At 37.2% G+C, this 17,964-nt stretch overlaps 1 protein-coding gene across 8 annotated transcripts in view; it reads left to right on the top strand.

The window, feature by feature from the left end:
- Positions 1-17,964, top strand: part of DNAJC13 (DnaJ heat shock protein family (Hsp40) member C13) — a 51,346-nt gene that overhangs the window by 7,027 nt on the left and 26,355 nt on the right. For 3 of the 8 annotated variants that reach the window (XR_001553157.3, XM_015854049.3, XM_015854048.3), the window contains exons 3-22: positions 3,385-3,460; positions 3,941-4,090; positions 4,446-4,487; positions 5,560-5,760; positions 6,881-7,087; positions 7,165-7,260; positions 7,386-7,477; positions 8,284-8,450; positions 8,547-8,626; positions 8,707-8,876; positions 9,792-9,891; positions 10,133-10,240; positions 10,652-10,807; positions 11,356-11,412; positions 12,730-12,851; positions 13,988-14,063; positions 14,996-15,091; positions 15,252-15,395; positions 16,617-16,631; positions 17,249-17,331. Coding sequence is in view for 6 of the 8 variants with exons in the window: in XM_015854049.3 (XP_015709535.2) it covers positions 3,385-3,460; positions 3,941-4,090; positions 4,446-4,487; positions 5,560-5,760; positions 6,881-7,087; positions 7,165-7,260; positions 7,386-7,477; positions 8,284-8,450; positions 8,547-8,626; positions 8,707-8,876; positions 9,792-9,891; positions 10,133-10,240; positions 10,652-10,807; positions 11,356-11,412; positions 12,730-12,851; positions 13,988-14,063; positions 14,996-15,091; positions 15,252-15,395; positions 16,617-16,631; positions 17,249-17,331 (2,238 nt within the window). In the remaining 2 variants the exon portion in view is untranslated. Of the gene's footprint in view, positions 1-3,384; positions 3,461-3,940; positions 4,091-4,445; positions 4,488-5,559; positions 5,761-6,880; positions 7,094-7,164; positions 7,261-7,385; positions 7,478-8,283; positions 8,451-8,546; positions 8,627-8,706; positions 8,877-9,791; positions 9,892-10,132; positions 10,241-10,651; positions 10,808-11,355; positions 11,413-12,729; positions 12,852-13,987; positions 14,064-14,995; positions 15,092-15,251; positions 15,396-16,616; positions 16,632-17,248; positions 17,332-17,964 lie in introns of those variants that run through there. The other 5 variants (XR_014942926.1, XM_085538227.1, XM_015854050.3 and 2 more) reach the window with 4 other exon arrangements.

Below are 17,964 nucleotides of genomic sequence, written 5' to 3'. Positions count from 1 at the left end.
CTAATTATAAAACTGAACAATGGGGTCTGAATCTGCTTGGACAGTAAGTGGAAACTGGCTTAATTTGACTTGTGGTTTAACTCAGCAGGCAGTTAAGCACCATGCAGCCATTAGCTCACGCCTCCCATTGGGGTGGGGGAAAGAATGGAAAAAAAAATTAAGTGCAAGAACTCATCACTTGAGATGAAGACAATTTAATAAGAAAGGGGAAGGAAAAAAAGAAATAGTGACGCACAGTGCAGTTGCTGACCAACGCCTAACTGGTCTCTAAACACTGGCAGCCACTTGCCAGCTCCTCTAGTTTTATTTTTGAGCATGACACCACATGGTATGGAGTATGCCTTTGACCAGATTGGGTCAGCTGTCATGGTCTTGCCCCCTGGTAGCAACTTGTATGCCCTGCACACCTGCTGACAGGGCAGCATGAGAAACAGAGCAGTCCGTGACTCAGTGTAAGTGCTGTTCAGCTATCAATATTATCCAATCCGAGATCCAAAACACAGCACCGTGCCGGCTTCAATGAAGGAAATTAACTGTTGCAGGCAAAATCAGCACATGGTTTCCAATTATTAATGCTTCCTGATTTCTCTCTATTAAACACTGGGAGTACTGGGGTGGAAGATGGGATTGCGGTGTGGCAGATGCTGGTCATTCTTGATTGCACTTTGAAGAGTCACAAAACTGCTTCATTATGTAATGGGAGGGCTCCCTGTCCTTTCATCATCAAAAGCTATCCGCTGGTTAGTCCAGAGTGCACAGTGATCTGAGCTGCTGCCTCTGAGGGTGAAAGCTTTCTTCTATCAGGACAGATTCTTGAGTATGATTTTAACTACCCCAATTCTAATAAGGTAAGTATTTGTTTAAATCAAAGCTTACCTGAATCAAGATCTACACATCTGGATTTCTGTGAGCTTGTGGGACTAAGCTGTCTCCATTAGTAACAATGAAGTATTGTGTTGGGATTGAACTCTAGAATTAGTTTCTCTCTCTTAATCTTCCTTTTTCATAATACAGTCTGATCTTTCCCCTGAAGTTCCTGTGTATGTCTGCAAATTTAGTATGCATACAGATTGAGCCATTTGGAAGTAAAATACACGGTGCTCAAATTACATCTCTTGCCCAGTACCTTCCATTAAAGTGCCTGCTCCTTCATGTTGCAAGCATTTGAAGTCACAGTAGGATGATCTTGAACTTTGGTATTGTTCTCATAAATGTTCAACTTTTATAGAACCTCAAACTAAATCTAAAAACAGACTTATGTTGAAAGCTCCCTGGCACTTCACCTTTTCTTGTAATAAAAGGGGTAGGATTATTTAGTGGGTTGTTACTGCTTGTTATGTTGCAGCAGAAACTTGCATTTGAATACTTAAATGCACACTTGGTATTTGCAGACATGAAAAGTCTGCATTTAAGTCATACAGCTCTCATGGTTTTAACATGCTGCTGCATGGAACTGATTTCTGGGAAGTATTTTACTGTTCTGTATGCATCTCAAGTGTCATCTATTGATAATATTTAAAAAAAAAAACACACACAAAACCAATAATGGAATATGTAACATTAAATGTGTCTCAGTCACTGAGTGTTCTTATGATTTGGCATTCTGTATGTGAGCTGCATTACAGTATTTTCCAGCAGTACAGATAATGATGTTTGAATTGATCTGAGGTTCTGCAAATGGAACACTGTTTTATATTACTTCTGAGTCCGACAGCGCCTCTAAGAAGCTATTGAATAGGCAGTAGTCTTTAATAGAAAGAAAGGACATTTGCTTCGAGTTCTTATTCTTAAAACAGCCTGGCACTAGATTCTTCAAAGCCTGGAGGTATAAATGCTGTTCTATGAATTTGAAGGTGAAGGTCTGGTCAAGAGTGAGTTTAGGTTTTGTGTAAGATTCTGACTTCCATGTTGCCTCTGTTCAGGCAACGATAATTAAGTCTTCTGAATTTGCATAGGGAGAGAAAAGGAAGGAAATGGTAAGTGAACAAATCTGCTCTTACGTCCTATATTCTTTCTAACGTCAGAAGTGCTGGATAATGAATATACTTCCTATACCTTGAAATACAAGGGTGAGTCGCGTTTGAAGCTGGTCTACAATTGTGTGGTCTCTGAAGATTCTTCAGTATATTAAATGAACAAATAAAATGTTAAACGGTGTTTTATTGCTTGTGATAAATTTTAAGAACAGCATAACAAGCTTTATTTGCAAAACATAAAAGTTTTTTACATAAAAAACATAAAAATACTTAAATTGTGCAACAAGAGCAGAAGGAACAGTTCAAAAGATTTTCACTGTATTCCAAGAACTGGAGCATTCATTGATAGACTGAATATAGTGGAATTATTAGCAGCCATAGTAACTTCAAATGTAGTGACTTTAGGTGTTCGTTGCTACTTCTCTTGACCTGCTTCTTAAATGATATAGTAACGTATTTAGTAAGGAAAATTCAACTGTATGGAAAATCATATGGGCTTTTCCAATATTGTATCTATAAAGTAGCAATTAAATATCACAGGTTTTCTAAGCTTTGAAGAAAAGGTACTTGCTTAAGTTGCTAGTTAAACTCATTTGGGTCAGTAATGGTTTGAACTTGTACCAGTTTATTTGAATTAAAATTGTCGTAAATGGTAGGGAATGAGGTTTAACACTTTGTGTCAGAGTGATACTCTGCCTTGCTAATGTGAGAAGAAAAAGAATAAATCAAGTAACATCTTCAGAACTCAACTACCATAATTTGTCTGAATTCCATGCAGACTATTGCTTTTTCTTTTCTGAGTCTTTCTGGATATAGTAGTCTTAGCTTTCCTCAAAGCAGACCTAACTAGGTTTGGCTATTATGACCAAGCTGTGTTTTGACCAGGTGTGCAAATCAGTTATTTCATATTCCAATTTCAGTCTAAGACGGCTTCACACAGAAGCTTTCAGAGTGCTGACCCCTTCCCATGCCTGTTAGTGTTCAAGAGGTATTTGGACATTGCCCTCAGTAGGATGCTTTCTCTTTTTGTTAACCCTGAAGAGGTCATGCAGTTGAATCTTTGAAGATTAGAACTTCCAGTGAAACTATTTTCTTCTGGTATATTCTGGCCTATGTTGGTAACACTTTCCACTTCAGGCTTCAAGAGTCTTTGGTCCTGACTTTTCCAATAACAAAGAAGATGTGAATAAGGAAACATTTTTAATAGTCATTAATAAGTATATTCCCTTTATGACTCTGTAGGACAGAGGAGCTTAATGTATTATAAAGTTAAACTGAGCTTAACAAAGATAATTCTTTATCCATTTCCTAACAATGGCTTGTATACAGCATCTTAATGTAATGTCTGCAGTTCAATAGGACTTGTATTTGATTTCTGGAAGAACTAACATGTTCTGTCTTATTTTAGGTATAAGAGAGTCTTTTCAGTTGGAACTCATGCCATCACCACATACAATCCAAACACTCTAGAAGTTACAAATCAGGTAACTGTTCCTTTTGAACATGGCTATTTAGAATTGCTTTTGAACTCCTATACACCATCTAGTGTACATAGTGGCATTCTGTCCTCAAAAGCTACGTAGTCTGGTGGGATCTGAGTAGAAACAGAAGAGAGCTGCAGCAAAAGCAGAAAACTGGTGTTGCCTTCACTAGCTCTAAAAATATCCAATTTTTGTACTTCTAGGCAATTTAATAGCCAGGAAACGGTAGTTTGCTTTTGGATGTGCAGTTAGAAATGAACTGGGATAAGTTTTATTACTGTAAGGCATGTCCCTGAAGGGACTCAGGCGTTTACTTACTTTGCCAAGTGTCAAATAGAAAGCTCAAGCTAAAGCTGTCATCTAGTATGCCAGCTATTGTCTCATTACAGCAACTCACTTGGTAATTACAGGTATTAATGGGTTTGAAGTGGAGATGTAGTTTTAAAATTAATAATTTTAACCTAATTACTTCCAATTGTCTAGTGGCCTTATGGAGATATCTGTAGCATTTCTCCTGTTGGAAAAGGACAAGGAACAGAGTTTAGTCTAACCTTTCGGAAAGGGAGTGGAAAGAAGTCTGAAACTCTGAAGTTTTCCACCGAGCACAGAACAGAACTCCTTACAGAGGCACTGGTAAGTTAAGCTTGTCTTCAAACAAGCAGTAATTACTTGGTTATCATTACAGTTTGTGGTTGTTTGCTACGTTTTCTTTCCTTATGTAAAAAGTTGAGAAGCCAGTTGTCTTTTGAGCTGTTGCACTGATGTACCCAATCTAGTATCTGTTGCGGCAATTAGTGTAGCACAAGTAGCAAGTAAAGCTAAAAAATAATGAAAATGTTAAACTGCACTGAAATGGTGAGTCTAAAGTGAGGCTTAGTTAAAATCACTTAAAATGACATGTCAGTTGTGCCAGTTTGAATTGAGACTAACTGGACAGATCAACTAAAGTATTTGCATTCATTCATGGCTATTTTTTCTGTTTAAACAGAGATTCAGGACAGACTTCTCGGAAGGCAAAATCACAGGACGAGTAAGTATCTTGCTTGTCTGATTCACTGCGCTATTGAATTGAATGATTTAAAGATTTCTACAGTGTTCTTGGAAGTTACGTCTGTGCTATGTATGCTACTTTGAATAGCTCTTGTAAATTTGGATCTGAAGTCTTGCTTTGAGGAAAAAATCAGGATTTGCTCAAGAGCATTGAGAATCCCTTGAATGGCAAAATATTTTGGGTTCTCTTCCCTTGGCCTTAGCCTCACAGTGGTACATGCAGCAAATGTCGTTACTGATGTAAGGGCTTTGCTGCATGGAGTTATTTGCAAGGAATAGAAACAAGATTTAATTCATTTCTCAATGTTTACTGTTTCCCATATTCTACTTTCTAATTCTGAATGATCTGCTGCATAACATCCTGAATGCTTTGACGTGGAAATACTCTTTCACATGAAGGTTTATTTTTCATCCAATTAAAGATGTGATTGCCATTTAATGAATGCAACATAATAATAAGCAAGACAATATACAGAGCTGAATCTTGTGCTTGGTTTTATGTCTTCTGGTCACAAAATGACTTAATTTAACTTGTTGCACAGACTAGATCTGCAGTGATGACCATAGTAACATTGATCAAATATGGGAGTTTCCTCTGTCTGACTGTAATTTCCAAATAACTTGCACTTGCTTCATTTGGTCTGTATTTGTAATGGAGTATGACTGAAAGAGATGATATCTTTTCCCCTAGTGATGAGTTTTCCTTCAGCTGGTCTTTATTAACTGAACAGCATCTTGTGTGATAAGTAATTCCTTACCTATCCACATATGCATGTAGTCTGTCTCTCTACCACTTTCTACAGCAAGACAGACTTCTTAGGATTGCTATATTCTCTTCAAAACACGTTGCTTAAGCTTTGACTGTTGTGATTTCCTTGCCAGTAGGTAGCTACTTTCCCTTAATTCAGTGTTATCGTTATAGATAAGAGCACTGAGGGAAGTTATATAAATTTTTTTGAACTTTGATCCCACGCTACTTGCTAGATTGAAAAATTATTGCTATGCAGTAAAGGTGTGTTTGTGGAAATGTCTAAAAGTAGCACTCACTGCAGAGATACAACTGTTATAAACACCACTGGAGTGATACAAGGAAACCTGTGATTCTGGAAGTGACTCCTGGAGGTATTGACCAAATTGATCCTGCAACAAATAAAGTCCTGTGCTCCTATGACTACAGAAACATTGAAGGCTTTGTTGATATTGCTGGCTATCAAGGAGGTTTCTGTATCCTCTATGGAGGATTTAGTAGATTGGTAAGTACTGAAACAACATCTTGGTATTGTATGTTTACATACAACATCTCGGTATGTTGGATGTTTATGTCTGCATATTCAATAAGGAGGCTTCAATGTAATTTGAATGAAGTATGTGCACCTGTGGGATACAGATGTGGGTCGTTGTGGTTTGCAGGCAGGTTTTAAATATTTTTTTATGCAGTAATCAGAAATCAATTGAAGCATTTGAGAACAGCATGTGGGGCTTTTGCTAATTGCATGTAAAAACTGTGGAATGTAAAATAATACTGATATATGGATAGTGAATATAAATGCTCTGTGTACTTGCTGACAGTTCACAAAGGTGCAGAAGTGGCAGGCAGCACTACTAATCTAAATAATTGATGCAAACATTCAGGATTAGATTGGTCAGTGATTATGCCGCCTTTTTTATATCTTGATCTGGTATTCACTAACTTTGCTTGGGAAATGTCTGTTGCATTGTAATATTGCTTTAGTATTTAGACACATTGTTTTAAAATTTTATGTTACTGGCTGCTTAAATTCACCTCTAGAAATTTGTGCTCGCTAATTTATATACCACTACTTCAATCACTGCAATGTATGAATATCTTTTCTAGATCAGGTTTTCCCTCGTTCTTGTATTATAGCATTTCTCTAGCATAAAGCTACGTATACGTGCCATCCTGTAGAACCAATCCAGCAAGATCAGGTGGTGGCCCTCCAGATAGCTTACAAGGCTGCCACACTGTGGTTCCCTCTGGCTTCTCCCTTTTGTAAGCCTGTTGCCAAGAGCAGACAGACAGGTCATGCAAACATTTACTTTAATGACATGTTAATATGTGGAAGGGTATCATTTATGGGTGTGTATTTTATATATGTAAAATAGCTTTTAGGAATATGTTTTTAATTTTTTTTGAGAGGGAAATTAAACCTAATTGTTAATATCTTTTGTAATAAATACCTTTTCTCTTTATACACTTAACAAAGGCAACCCTAGCTTGCCAAGCTGCTGGTAAGATTTTCCACTGTTTAGCATATATATATATGTTATATATATATAAAGGAAGGATAATGAACGGAACTGATTTCTTGTGGTGCGCCACATATTTTACCTGTTTCTTGTTAAAACTTGCAGCACTTGTTTGCATCTGAGCAAAGGGAGGAAATCATCAAAAGTGCAATAGAGCACGCTGGCAACTTCATAGGCATCTCTCTGCGGATAAGGAAAGAATCATTAGAATTTGAGCAATACTTGAATCTTCGTTTTGGAAAATACAGCAATGACGAATCGATAACATCTTTAGCAGAGTTTGTTGTCCAGAAAATAACACCTAGACACTTGGTAAGGGTATCACACTTAACTAACGTAATTTCTCTAAAGTGCTATGAATTCTATGCTAACGTATCTTCTTTCTTAAGGAGCCTGTGAAAAGAGTACTAGCTCTTACAGAAGCTTGCTTAGTTGAACGGGATCCAGCTACGTATAATATTGTGACTTTGAAACCTTTGGGAGAGGTAAGAGTAAACCTTCTTTAATAATACTCTTTCAAGCTGAAGCTCGATCAGTATGATTTTGATAATTTGTATAAGGTATTTATGGAGTAGAAAAATAACTTTGTGAATATGATTCCTTTTTCTAGGTGTTTGCAATAGTATGTGACTGTGAGAATCCCCAAGTTTTTACCATTGAATTTATCAAAGGACAAATTCGGAAATACTCATCAACAGAAAGGTAACTGGAGTTCCTGTGGATTGTGAGTTCAAATGGAGGTTGTCGTCATATTATTATGGGGTCTCAGCCTCCAGAAATTGACCCTTGAAGATGTTAACTCAAAGTTCTGTTATTCTAATGATCTGCCACTTATAAATCAATATTTGTTACAGGATCTAAATCTCTCCCCTTTACATTCATTTGAACTTCAAGTAAATCTGCTGAAAGTTTTCAGGTGGTTATATAAGAATGTTCAGCAGTTCATAAAGGAAAATAAGGTTGTTCCTTGTGAACAGTATTGTTCTGTGGTTGTCATTCTAGGTTAGACTGTAAAGTAAGTGAAAATAAAGCATTGTCAAAGTAGAATGGTAAAATGAGAAGGGTAAAGAAGACAGCTCAAAGGCTTGACATAGTTGATTCTACTTGAAACAACAGCAGAATATTAGTTCTGAGTGTGGTTGCAGTTGTAATGCAGTGTAATCCTGCTGAGTGAGGTTTTGCAGAAAGGACAAGGAAGGATCAACTTCAAATGCATATAACACATTCACAGAGTTGAATTCTCAAACAATCTAGAGTTGATACCTTTAGTGAAAGACTGCAGATGTCTGTAATTGATGTAAGACAGTTCTGTTCTTACAGTAGGGAAATGTACTTTAGGAAGTTAGACTTCTTCCAGAGGTGTAGGTTTTAGCATCACTATTGGTAGAGAATACATGTAATGCTACTGTTCGTTTTATTCTTGATTTCCATTTTGACCATCTTTCTTCTTTGTATTGGCACCACTTCTCCTATCTAACTTTTATTGGCATGTCTTTTTCCCAACCCAGAGACTCTCTCCTAGCTAGTTTGCTGGATGGAGTGAGAGCTTCTGGTAATCGGGATGTCTGTGTGAAAATGACCTCCACACAAAAAGGCCAGCGCTGGGGATTACTCAGTATGCCTGTAGATGAAGAAGTAGAGAGCCTTCATCTGAGGTTTTTGGCTGCTCCTCCAAGTAAGCTAAAGCTTATTTACATTGCTTTATAATGCTCTTTTAACCATCCAGATGCTTAGTCAGATGCTGCATACTTAAATTTTTATCTTCTTCCAGATGGTAACTTTGCAGATGCTGTATTCAGATTCAACGCTAACATTTCCTACAGTGGAGTACTACATGCAGTTACACAGGATGTAAGAACAAATCCTCTGCCCTTTCTCTTAAGATATTGTTAATGCATAAGTATATTAATAAATTCCTACTTCTTAACCAGGGTCTGTTCTCAGAAAACAAGGAGAAACTCATTAATAATGCCATAACAGCACTGCTCTCACAGGAAGGAGATGTGGCAGCATCTAATGCAGAGCTTGAAAGCCAATTCCAAGCAGTAAGAAGACTAGTGGCTTCAAAAGCAGGCTTCCTTGCCTTCACTCAGCTTCCAAAGTAAGCGAGAAGTCTTTTAAGCTTAGAAGCAGTGGTGAAAACAGTTGGGTGGGTGTATTTTTTGTGGGTTTCTTTTTGTTTGTTTTTTATTTGTTTGTTTTTTAACTTTTTATGTCTGATGGTAAAAGCTGAGAATTTGACTTAAGGCTCCTTCTGAAAGGCTGTAAGGTTGTACACATCATCATTCTCAGTAGTTTGAGGTTGTCACAGGGTTTTTATGTGAACTAAGAATCCTAAGTGATCACTAGTTTGTGAAGCTGATGTTTCTTTTCTAAATAATCTCCCTTAAGGGTCAAATACCATTCAGTGATATTTTCCTAGACAAAATACTTCTAAAATGCGCCTTCATCTGTCCTTGAAGTAGATGCTTCAAGCATGAGGAACTATGTTGATGTCATTACTATCTTCTTCAGTTCAACATAAGATTTAATCTTATGCTATAAACTGAGCTGTACTCCTGCAGTAATGAGTATAGGCTTCTTGGGGTTTGTCTTAGTTGGCTAGTATAAAGAAAAAGAAAAAAAAAATGTTTAATGTTCTTCTGAAAATGAAATTCTTCAGAACACTTCTGATTTCAGGTTAATGGGGCAATGAATGATATGAAGTAGCATACATAGTCTGAGAGCTTTAGAAAAAAAATGGGTTTTTGTGTGTGTGAAGCATTTTGCACTAACACTTTCTTGTGACCATACAAATATGCCTGATTTTTGTGAATGTGCTGCATACTGTAAACAGTAAAGTCTAAAGTTATTGTGTTCCTACCAAGCGATATGAAATTTCTATAGACACTGAGGTTTTGGTTTGCCAAATGCAGTGTGAACAGGCTGCTTTTAGTCCATGACTAGACTTCAAGCTTAGAAGCACTCATATCTAATCTTGGTAGTTCTGCTGCTTATTTTTTTTCTTTTTCAAAAGGTTTAGAGAACGATTAGGGATGAAGGTTGTGAAGGCCCTCAAAAGGAACAATGATGGAGTAACCCATGCCTCTATTGACATGCTTTGTGCTCTTATGTGTGTAAGTATTGAGTTTTAATATCTTTCACTTTTGTAATATGTGATTTCAAGCTAAAAGCTGTAGAAATATGGACTGCAGTTGAGCTGGCAGTGTGCTCAAACATAAAGTAACTTGCCATAATGTTTTCTCGGTACCTCTCGAACCTGCAGTAATATGTGTGGCTTTTGCACTATGGCTGTTAATAATTCAGGGTTGAAATGATGATGTTTTGTGAATCTTCTTTTTTTTTTTTTTTTTATAGCCCATGCATGATGACTATGACTTGAGGCAGGAACAGCTGAACAAAGCTTCCCTTCTCTTTTCAAAGAAATTTCTAGAAAATCTATTAGAGAAATTTAATTCTCATGTGGTAAGTCAGATTTTGAAGCAGATAGCTTAAAGCATTTTTCCTAATTGCTGTGATAACAATCATACTTGGCTATATCTTTCAGTGTATTAGTACCTGGGATTAAATACAGAAACCATAGAATAGGTTTCAGTTTTGAACTAAATTGACTTGGATCTGGGCAGGGTAGAAATGTAGCTATGTATACTAAAGAACCTGGGATGTATAGTATTGGGAAAAAAAGTATGCATGTTTAATATGGAAGGCAGGGTGCTCTGTTTAACTAAGATGGTAGCGTTAACTGATATTCAGGGACTTAAAAAACGTAATGTGCAATACACTGGTATATGGGGTTGTGAATCTTCAGTATGTTCTAGGAGCCAATACTTCGTCATTACTCTGAGTAATCTGGCAGTGTTTTTCTGCTAATTCCAGGATCATGGGACAGGTGCTCTTGTAATTAGTTCACTTCTGGACTTCCTGACGTTTGCCCTATGTGCTCCATATAGTGAGACTACTGAAGGGCAGCAGTTTGACATGTTGTTGGAAATGGTGGCAACTAATGGAAGAACACTATTTAAGCTCTTTCAGGTGAGACTTGGCAATTGTTATTCTGCTGTCTGAAATAAGAGTGACTTCAGTCCTGCTGCTGCTGCTTAAAATATAGATTTTTCCTCTCAATTTCTTAAAGTGGAAACCCATGTGTTAATTGCTTATAATGCTGAGTGTGTATTATCAGCCATATTAGTCAATAAATATGAGCTTTTCTTGCTCTAAAATATGAATTCTAATGTCGTTAGAGCAAGAAATCAGTATGATTTTTTTTTCTTTTTCTGGCTCTACTGAAAGGCAAGTCAGTCTAGTGCTCAGCTTGTTAATATGCTTAAGCTTTATCCGCCTTAAATTCCTCTGCCTGTTGCTTTCTTCAGATGCTGACTTGAGGAAGTTATTCTATAGTGAATGATGTGTTAAGTCATTGCAAAATAGAGGTATCTAAGGTGCGCTTCCAGAAACACCTTAAAATGCATGTTTTGTATTAAGCTAGATCATCTTCCTGTCAACTTTATTTCTCTTTGAATAAGAGTTAGAAGGGTTAATTTCTTGAACAGAAGTAATTGTTTTTCAACTTTCTGTTGTAGCATCCTTCCATGGCAATTGTGAAAGGAGCAGGTTTGGTGATGAAGGCAATAATAGAGGTGAGAGTTCAGCAGTGTTACTTGGAATAGTGTGCTAAATATGCATTGCCTGTTTCAGAAATGCAGTCTCAATATTGTCTCAACAATACCTGATATTTGTTACATTAGCTTCCTCACTTTTTGAGGGGGAGGTTGAAGAACAGAATGCTTACCTTAATCCTGGGTGTTTTGATATAGCAACTTGCTTTATTTTGCACTTGAGGGTTTAGAAGGCATGCAGGGTGGGCCACTAGGTAGCGCCTTGCATGTTTTCATACTGCAGTCGAGGTTTGGCTGTTAGTATTGTATGTAGCTCAATCACATACCTCAGAACCACTAGACTTGTCCTGCATGTTTAAGAGGGTATCTTAGAGAGAAACAGCCATGTTTGGGGGATTTTTATTTATTTATTTTTTAATAAATGGCCAGATGGAATGGGAAACTGGAATTTGCAGGCAGCAGTGTTCCAGAGAAGCTAGTTACGTCAGCCTGTGTTTTTTTTTCTTCTTGCTTTAATGAAGGATTTGACTTGGATAGCTTCCATGCCAGAGCTATATCATGATGCATGGGCAAAGTCCATAGTTCTGGAGGGGTGCTCATGGTTGTTGTATTGTGACCTTGCTAACTGACTCTCAGTACTCAGGTCTTAAGTTAGAGCCTCATTGTGTCACAACAGCTTATGCATCTGAATTGCATCTAGTTGTTTCTTGGAATGGAAGTGAATGAACACTTGAAATAGAGATCTGCAAGTTTCCACTGATACACGAGATAGTGTTAGTTAAATGTTGTTATACTATTTCAATGCTTCTTATTGCTTGAACTTAAAAGGGACATGGCCAAGTAAAAATGGACCAAAAGTTTTGTTTTCAGTTATTCATTGCAGCCAACATATTTTGGATGAGTGGCTTTTATCTATGTACTTGTCTAAAACAAAAAACCCAAGCTGTTATTAGAAATAGTTCCTACTGGCCAAATTCAAGCAATAAACAATTACTTGTGGTTGTCTTTTTTTTAATTCTGACTTGGAAGTGTAGTGTGGAGATGGTAATTATAAATGTGTAACTAATCTCCTGATCAATCACAGGATCTGTCTTGCACATCTTATCCAGTTACTGTCCTCATAGATAGAACTACCAGTCATCTAGTCCTTGACTTTACTACAACTCTGATCATTTGCTGTTGAAAACTTGCAGTTAAAGCACCCTGTAATGTAGATACTGATTTCTAGATACTAGTTGATGTAGCTGATGGTCAGGAAGGTCTTGGAACTGTAGACTAAGATAAAAACAGCTTAACTAAGATTCTTTCTCTAGTAATCATCTTGCCCTGTTTCCAAAGGAAGGAGACAAAGAGATTGCTACCAAAATGCAAGATCTTGCCCTCAGTGAAGGTGCCTTACCTCGTCACTTGCACACTGCTATGTTTACAATAAGCACAGATCAGAGGATGCTTACTAATAGGTATGTCAGTCTCACTTGATATATCATGTTTAAAAAGTCTTAAGTGCTGGCCTAGGATACATTGGGAGCTCAGGAAAGAGTTCTTTCAGTCCTTTAGAATGATATTTTCTTCAGCACATGGAATGTTTAAGTGGAGCAAACTTGAACTGAGACTGCAGCCAAAATGATTTTGTTTCTTTGCCAAAATGGGACTCAGGTTGCTCATGAAAGGCTCAAGTTTTGTTTTGCTTTTCCTGAAAATATTCAGAGAAAGAAAAAGCAAGTAGAATATTTTGGACTTGCAAAAAGGCTCAGCTTTATTAGACAACTGCATAAATCCTAGTATGCATACCTCAGGCATCTTGTATGCAGTTGGTTATCAACCATTTGTCTAAGAGAAGTCTCCTCATGCAGAAATTGTTCCCTAAATTCAGCAGCGAGTAGAACATGTGAGCTCTAAGAGCAGGCCTGAGGGCATGCTGATCAGAATGGGGGAATCAACTGAATCATCGCTCCTAATGTAAGATTATTGAAGGTATACACCTTGCTGAAGCAGTGCAGTAACCAGTGAAACTTGTTGCTGCTCTGTCTTTCAGAAGAGAGCTAGCAAGGAACCCTCCACTATTATGAGTTCTGTTTGGAGTTACTTACAACTTGCTTTTAAGTGATGCTTTAGTTTAACACGTTAGAACCATTGTCAACAAACACTTGCAGAAGGTGTTAGTTGGCATAGAAGGCAGGCTCCCAGAAGAGGCTATCCTAGCCAATAACTGGTGTTAAGGACTTCACGTAGAACAGCTAAGAACTTAAATCTAATTGTAAATTAAGATCAACTGGATAAACTTACACTTCTAAATTAGATGTTTAGTTTCTGCTCTATTGCTCAAGTGTTCTTTTAGGTCTAGGTAAAAAGAAGCATGTGCTGCTACTGTTCCACTAACTTCACTAGAATTTCTTAAAGCCAACACATTAAAGCATGCTGAGCATATACTTGAATTGGAACAATATATGGCTTTGTGCTCTTACACACAAGACCACAAACTTTTTGCTCATCTTCATTTCACCAGCATGGCAAGGGTGTAGATTTTTGTAGTTTACAAAGTTGTATAAAATACTAATTTGCTTTTTTCTTTTTTTCTCTCAATGACTTTTTTCAGGCAGCTAAGTAGACATTTGGTTGGCCTCTGGACAGCCGAGAACAAAACTGCTATGAACCTGCTGAAACGTATTTTGGTGAGTAAAAATGGGATATAGACAGGGTAAGAGTAAAATCTGCTGCAGTATTAGGAAATTTGGGATATGCTATAGTTAAAACATCTGCTTTTTCATCGGGGGAGGGATTTGCAGCCAGGAAGACCAACAGTCTGGTATCAATTTGAAGGATATTGATGGCTTGTACAAACCACCTGAGTTTCTTAGTACGTAACTCTCCAGCCACTCTTTAAAAAAATAATGTTCAATACAATTGTGTCTCACTTTCTTGTCAGCATCACCTTGAGCAAGAGTCCCTAGTGCTTCATGCTTGTAAGGGTTAAAGCAAGTCCTGCTTATGCTTTCAGGCCTTTCTAGCTTTAGTTGTTTATAACTGCTATATTTACATATTGGCTGATACTTCCTGTGTTGTTCCACTCTTCAGCTTTTCAGAGAAGTACTTAAGTTGCTTCAGTGAAACTAGTTTATCAAGTAGTGTTGTGAGGAATTATTAAATCTGGAGAAATGACACTTAAAATAACTGGTATTTTTAATTTTTATCTTTGGCAAAGAAAGCCTAGTCAGATGAGAATGTTGTCTCTAATGTCGTGTGTCCATATGAGAGGATGTGCCATCATGCCATGGGTCCTTTTCAGTGTTCATCTACCTCAGTACTACTGTAGGATCACCTCTTCTTTTTCTGCAGTCTGTAGCTTCAGCAAGTTCTCTCTTAAGAAATGGGATATAGGCAGAAGAGCTCCTTTGTACCTGAACTTAATTACATGTCTGCTGAGGATGGTAGCATTTCACTATTACAAGCCAAAAGCTGCTGCAGCTTTACATAGTTGCTTTAGATAGAATATTCATCCTGTTTTGAAGTTTTCTAATTTAAAGTAAACATCTTGTTGCCTACTGTCATGTTTTTCTGCTCCTTCAGTTGCAGCTGTGTTCACACTGGTTTTAAATGTTTTCAGCCACCAGGTTTGCTGGCATACCTTGATAGTACTGATCCTGTTCCTGAAAAAGATGCTGATAGGATGCATGTTAGAGATAACTTAAAAATTGCAACTGTAAGTAAATGCACCTGTCTTACCTTCTCCATTCTCTAGATGTGTAGTCCTCGTGATTTTTATTTTTTTTTTAATGCAGAAACATAAATATTGCACTGATTTGCATCTAGCATGTTAATAAACCTGCAGTTGCAAATAACTAATAGTATCTATTCTACAGGATCAATATGGCAAGTTTAATAAAGTGCCGGAGTGGCAGAGACTCGCTGGAAAAGCTGCAAAAGAAGTTGAAAAATTCGCCAAAGAGAAAGTGGATTTAGTCTTGATGCACTGGCGAGATAGAATGGGAATAGCTCAAAAAGAGGTAAAAATACTTAAAGCTCTCTGTTACAGCAACTTTACTAAGCATAGAGAGGAACATCACTATCTCCATGAAATGATAGGACAACATCCATTAATAAAAGTGTGACTATATGATGAACTTCTTTCTCCTGTTTCTGTTTACTAAATTCTGACTCTTACTGGCCTTCATCTTTTGTTAGAAATGGGTTCTAGGAAGAATGTAGTCAACAAATGTGCTTGGGATATGGGCCAAGCTTTAACTTGTTTTAGCACGTCTTACCAAACAACAGTGCAGCTTATGTGCATCTCTTCCATTTTAATTATACAGTAGAATAGGAAATGCTTTGAAACGTAGCAAGAAGATCATAACTTCTTCCAAACTTAGTCAAACAGCTGTTTACATCTGAAATGATGTTCTTTGTATGTGGTAGAACCTACTTGAAGCTTAATGCTATCTTGTATCGCATTCCAGCAATACAAATTCTTCATCAACTGACCTTCACTGAAGGTTGACTAAGCTGCACAGCAAGTCAAGTATTTCAGTACTTAAATTCCAAAAGATTATGTTTAAAACTAAGTTTAACCTTGTTGTGATATGTGGTTTATTTTGATCTGAGACAGTAAGACTATAGGAGGTCTTCTTTTTCTCATAATTCTATTTTTGTGTTCTGTATGACAGACTGAATAATGAGGTGTTTCCTTTAACTTTGTTTAGTCTCATGACTAAACTTGTTTTTGTGTATTCTGGAAATAGAAGCAATCTGTTTATCCCTTCCTTACTTAGAAGGAAGGATGGAAAGAGCAGTGGAATATGAGGTATTGATCACACCAGTCTTCATACTTAATCTGTTGCAACGCTAAGCTTGAACATGGGGCTTTGTAAAAGGTTGCTAAAGCTTGATGTTTGAGGTGCAGGATTTTGATACTTTGCAGAGTAATATTGAACTAGGATCGAAGCGAAGCATAAAAAAGTGGAAAATGGCAACATAAAGATGAATTGCACTTCAGGATGTTTTGCAGTATTAGTCTCAGCAGGCATCTTTAAGCACCTTGTCTGTATACTGAGCTTAAGTGATTGATTGCTTTTCAGTCCAGGGTTCTGAGCTGTTGAATTTCACATATATGCAACAATAGCTTTGAAAGGGTAGTAGTGAGTTTGATATTACCACCTTGAATTAGTTCAATGATTGTGACTTCTTAAATGTTCCTTTTTTCTTTTCTTCCAACTTGCCATTAAAATCAGGACAGGAATAATATGGTGAGTCTGTGTATCTCAGCCATGTGTGTGAATTATGTTGCTCAGACTCTTGTTTGCATGTAGTACATAGCACTGGTTTAATGCTTGAGCAAACTAGGGAACCTTTCAGCGGCTAAGTCAGGTGGTGAGACATATTTATGTGACTTGATTATTTTCTTTCAAGAACTTAGTAGTTCAGCTTTGGAACTGCTGGTCTTGTGGATTGTTTTGAAGCAGTCTTCAAAGCTCTGCTTGCCTGTTTAGCTCAGCATTAACGGTACTGTTGTCTTGCATGGTTGGTTTGTGAAATACAGTATATTAAGCATACCGACTTATCCTGGTAATCTTGCTAGCACTGAGACTGCTTTGGTGGTGGGAACTAAGCTTTTCCTAGTGAGTGCGAACTTGCTTTTAAACGACTGACTTCTGAAACAGCTGAAAGCTTCTCTAGCATGATTTAACATAGTGTAAAATAACACTTGTTAAAGTCTGTTACTGCTGCATACTGAAAAGAGCTTATTAATGAGGCTTAACTTAAAAGTACAACTTCAGAAGGAGTAAAACCCCAGTTTATTTATTTTAAAGGGAAAATGTGGATTCTCTGTTACTGTAATTTCTTAAATTTGGCTTTTTTGCAGAATATTATTCAAAAGCCAGTGATTTTAAGGAAACGACGTCAAAGAATAAAAATAGAAGCAAACTGGGATCTCTTCTATTACAGGTAAAACACTGAAATCTGGCTGGATATTTTTAATATCTGAGTCCCTGTGGATTGCTTCCAGTTGTTGCCTGCCTTGAAATGGAGTGCCTGCTTTATAATAGAAACTTTTGAAATTGTAAGATAAGTAAGGGGAAAGGGATTCTGAAAGCTTCTCTAATATTATCAAGCTACATCCTTTATTAATCCATGAATCAAAAAGGGATCAACTAGCTACAGGTGCATGTCCCTGTGATGCTGAAGGCTAAGGCGAAGTAACATTACAGAGTACTGGTATTGTAGTATGTTGATGCGTCAGCTTTTACGCTCATTGATACCTACTAACTTGAACTGGAATAAAAACAAGCTTAAAAGCTGTTGGGGAGAAAACGTTTGTGTATTGGGCTTTAAATAGTACCACAGGTTCTAAATGTAGCTTGCTTATTTATGAGTTCTTACAACTATCGAAGTTCAAAAGGGAGGGACCTTCATCTGAAAAAAAAGTGAGCACCACTTTTCTTCGACTGGGAGTGTTCTGAAATGGATTAGTAATGCTTGACTGTTCAGTAGATTTAAGTGTTTGGTGCTTAATGTTTCAAAACATCACATTATGTGGTTTGTCTCTATATAAATGCTCCATAAAAGGAGGATTCACGT

This window comes from Coturnix japonica, chromosome 2 (assembly GCF_054131305.1).
Source record: "Coturnix japonica strain WE chromosome 2, WE-NBRP24, whole genome shotgun sequence".
NCBI classification, from domain to species: Eukaryota; Metazoa; Chordata; class Aves; order Galliformes; family Phasianidae; genus Coturnix; species Coturnix japonica.
The sequence above is the reverse complement of the archived record's forward strand: the minus strand, read 5'-3'. Positions and strand labels throughout refer to the sequence as shown.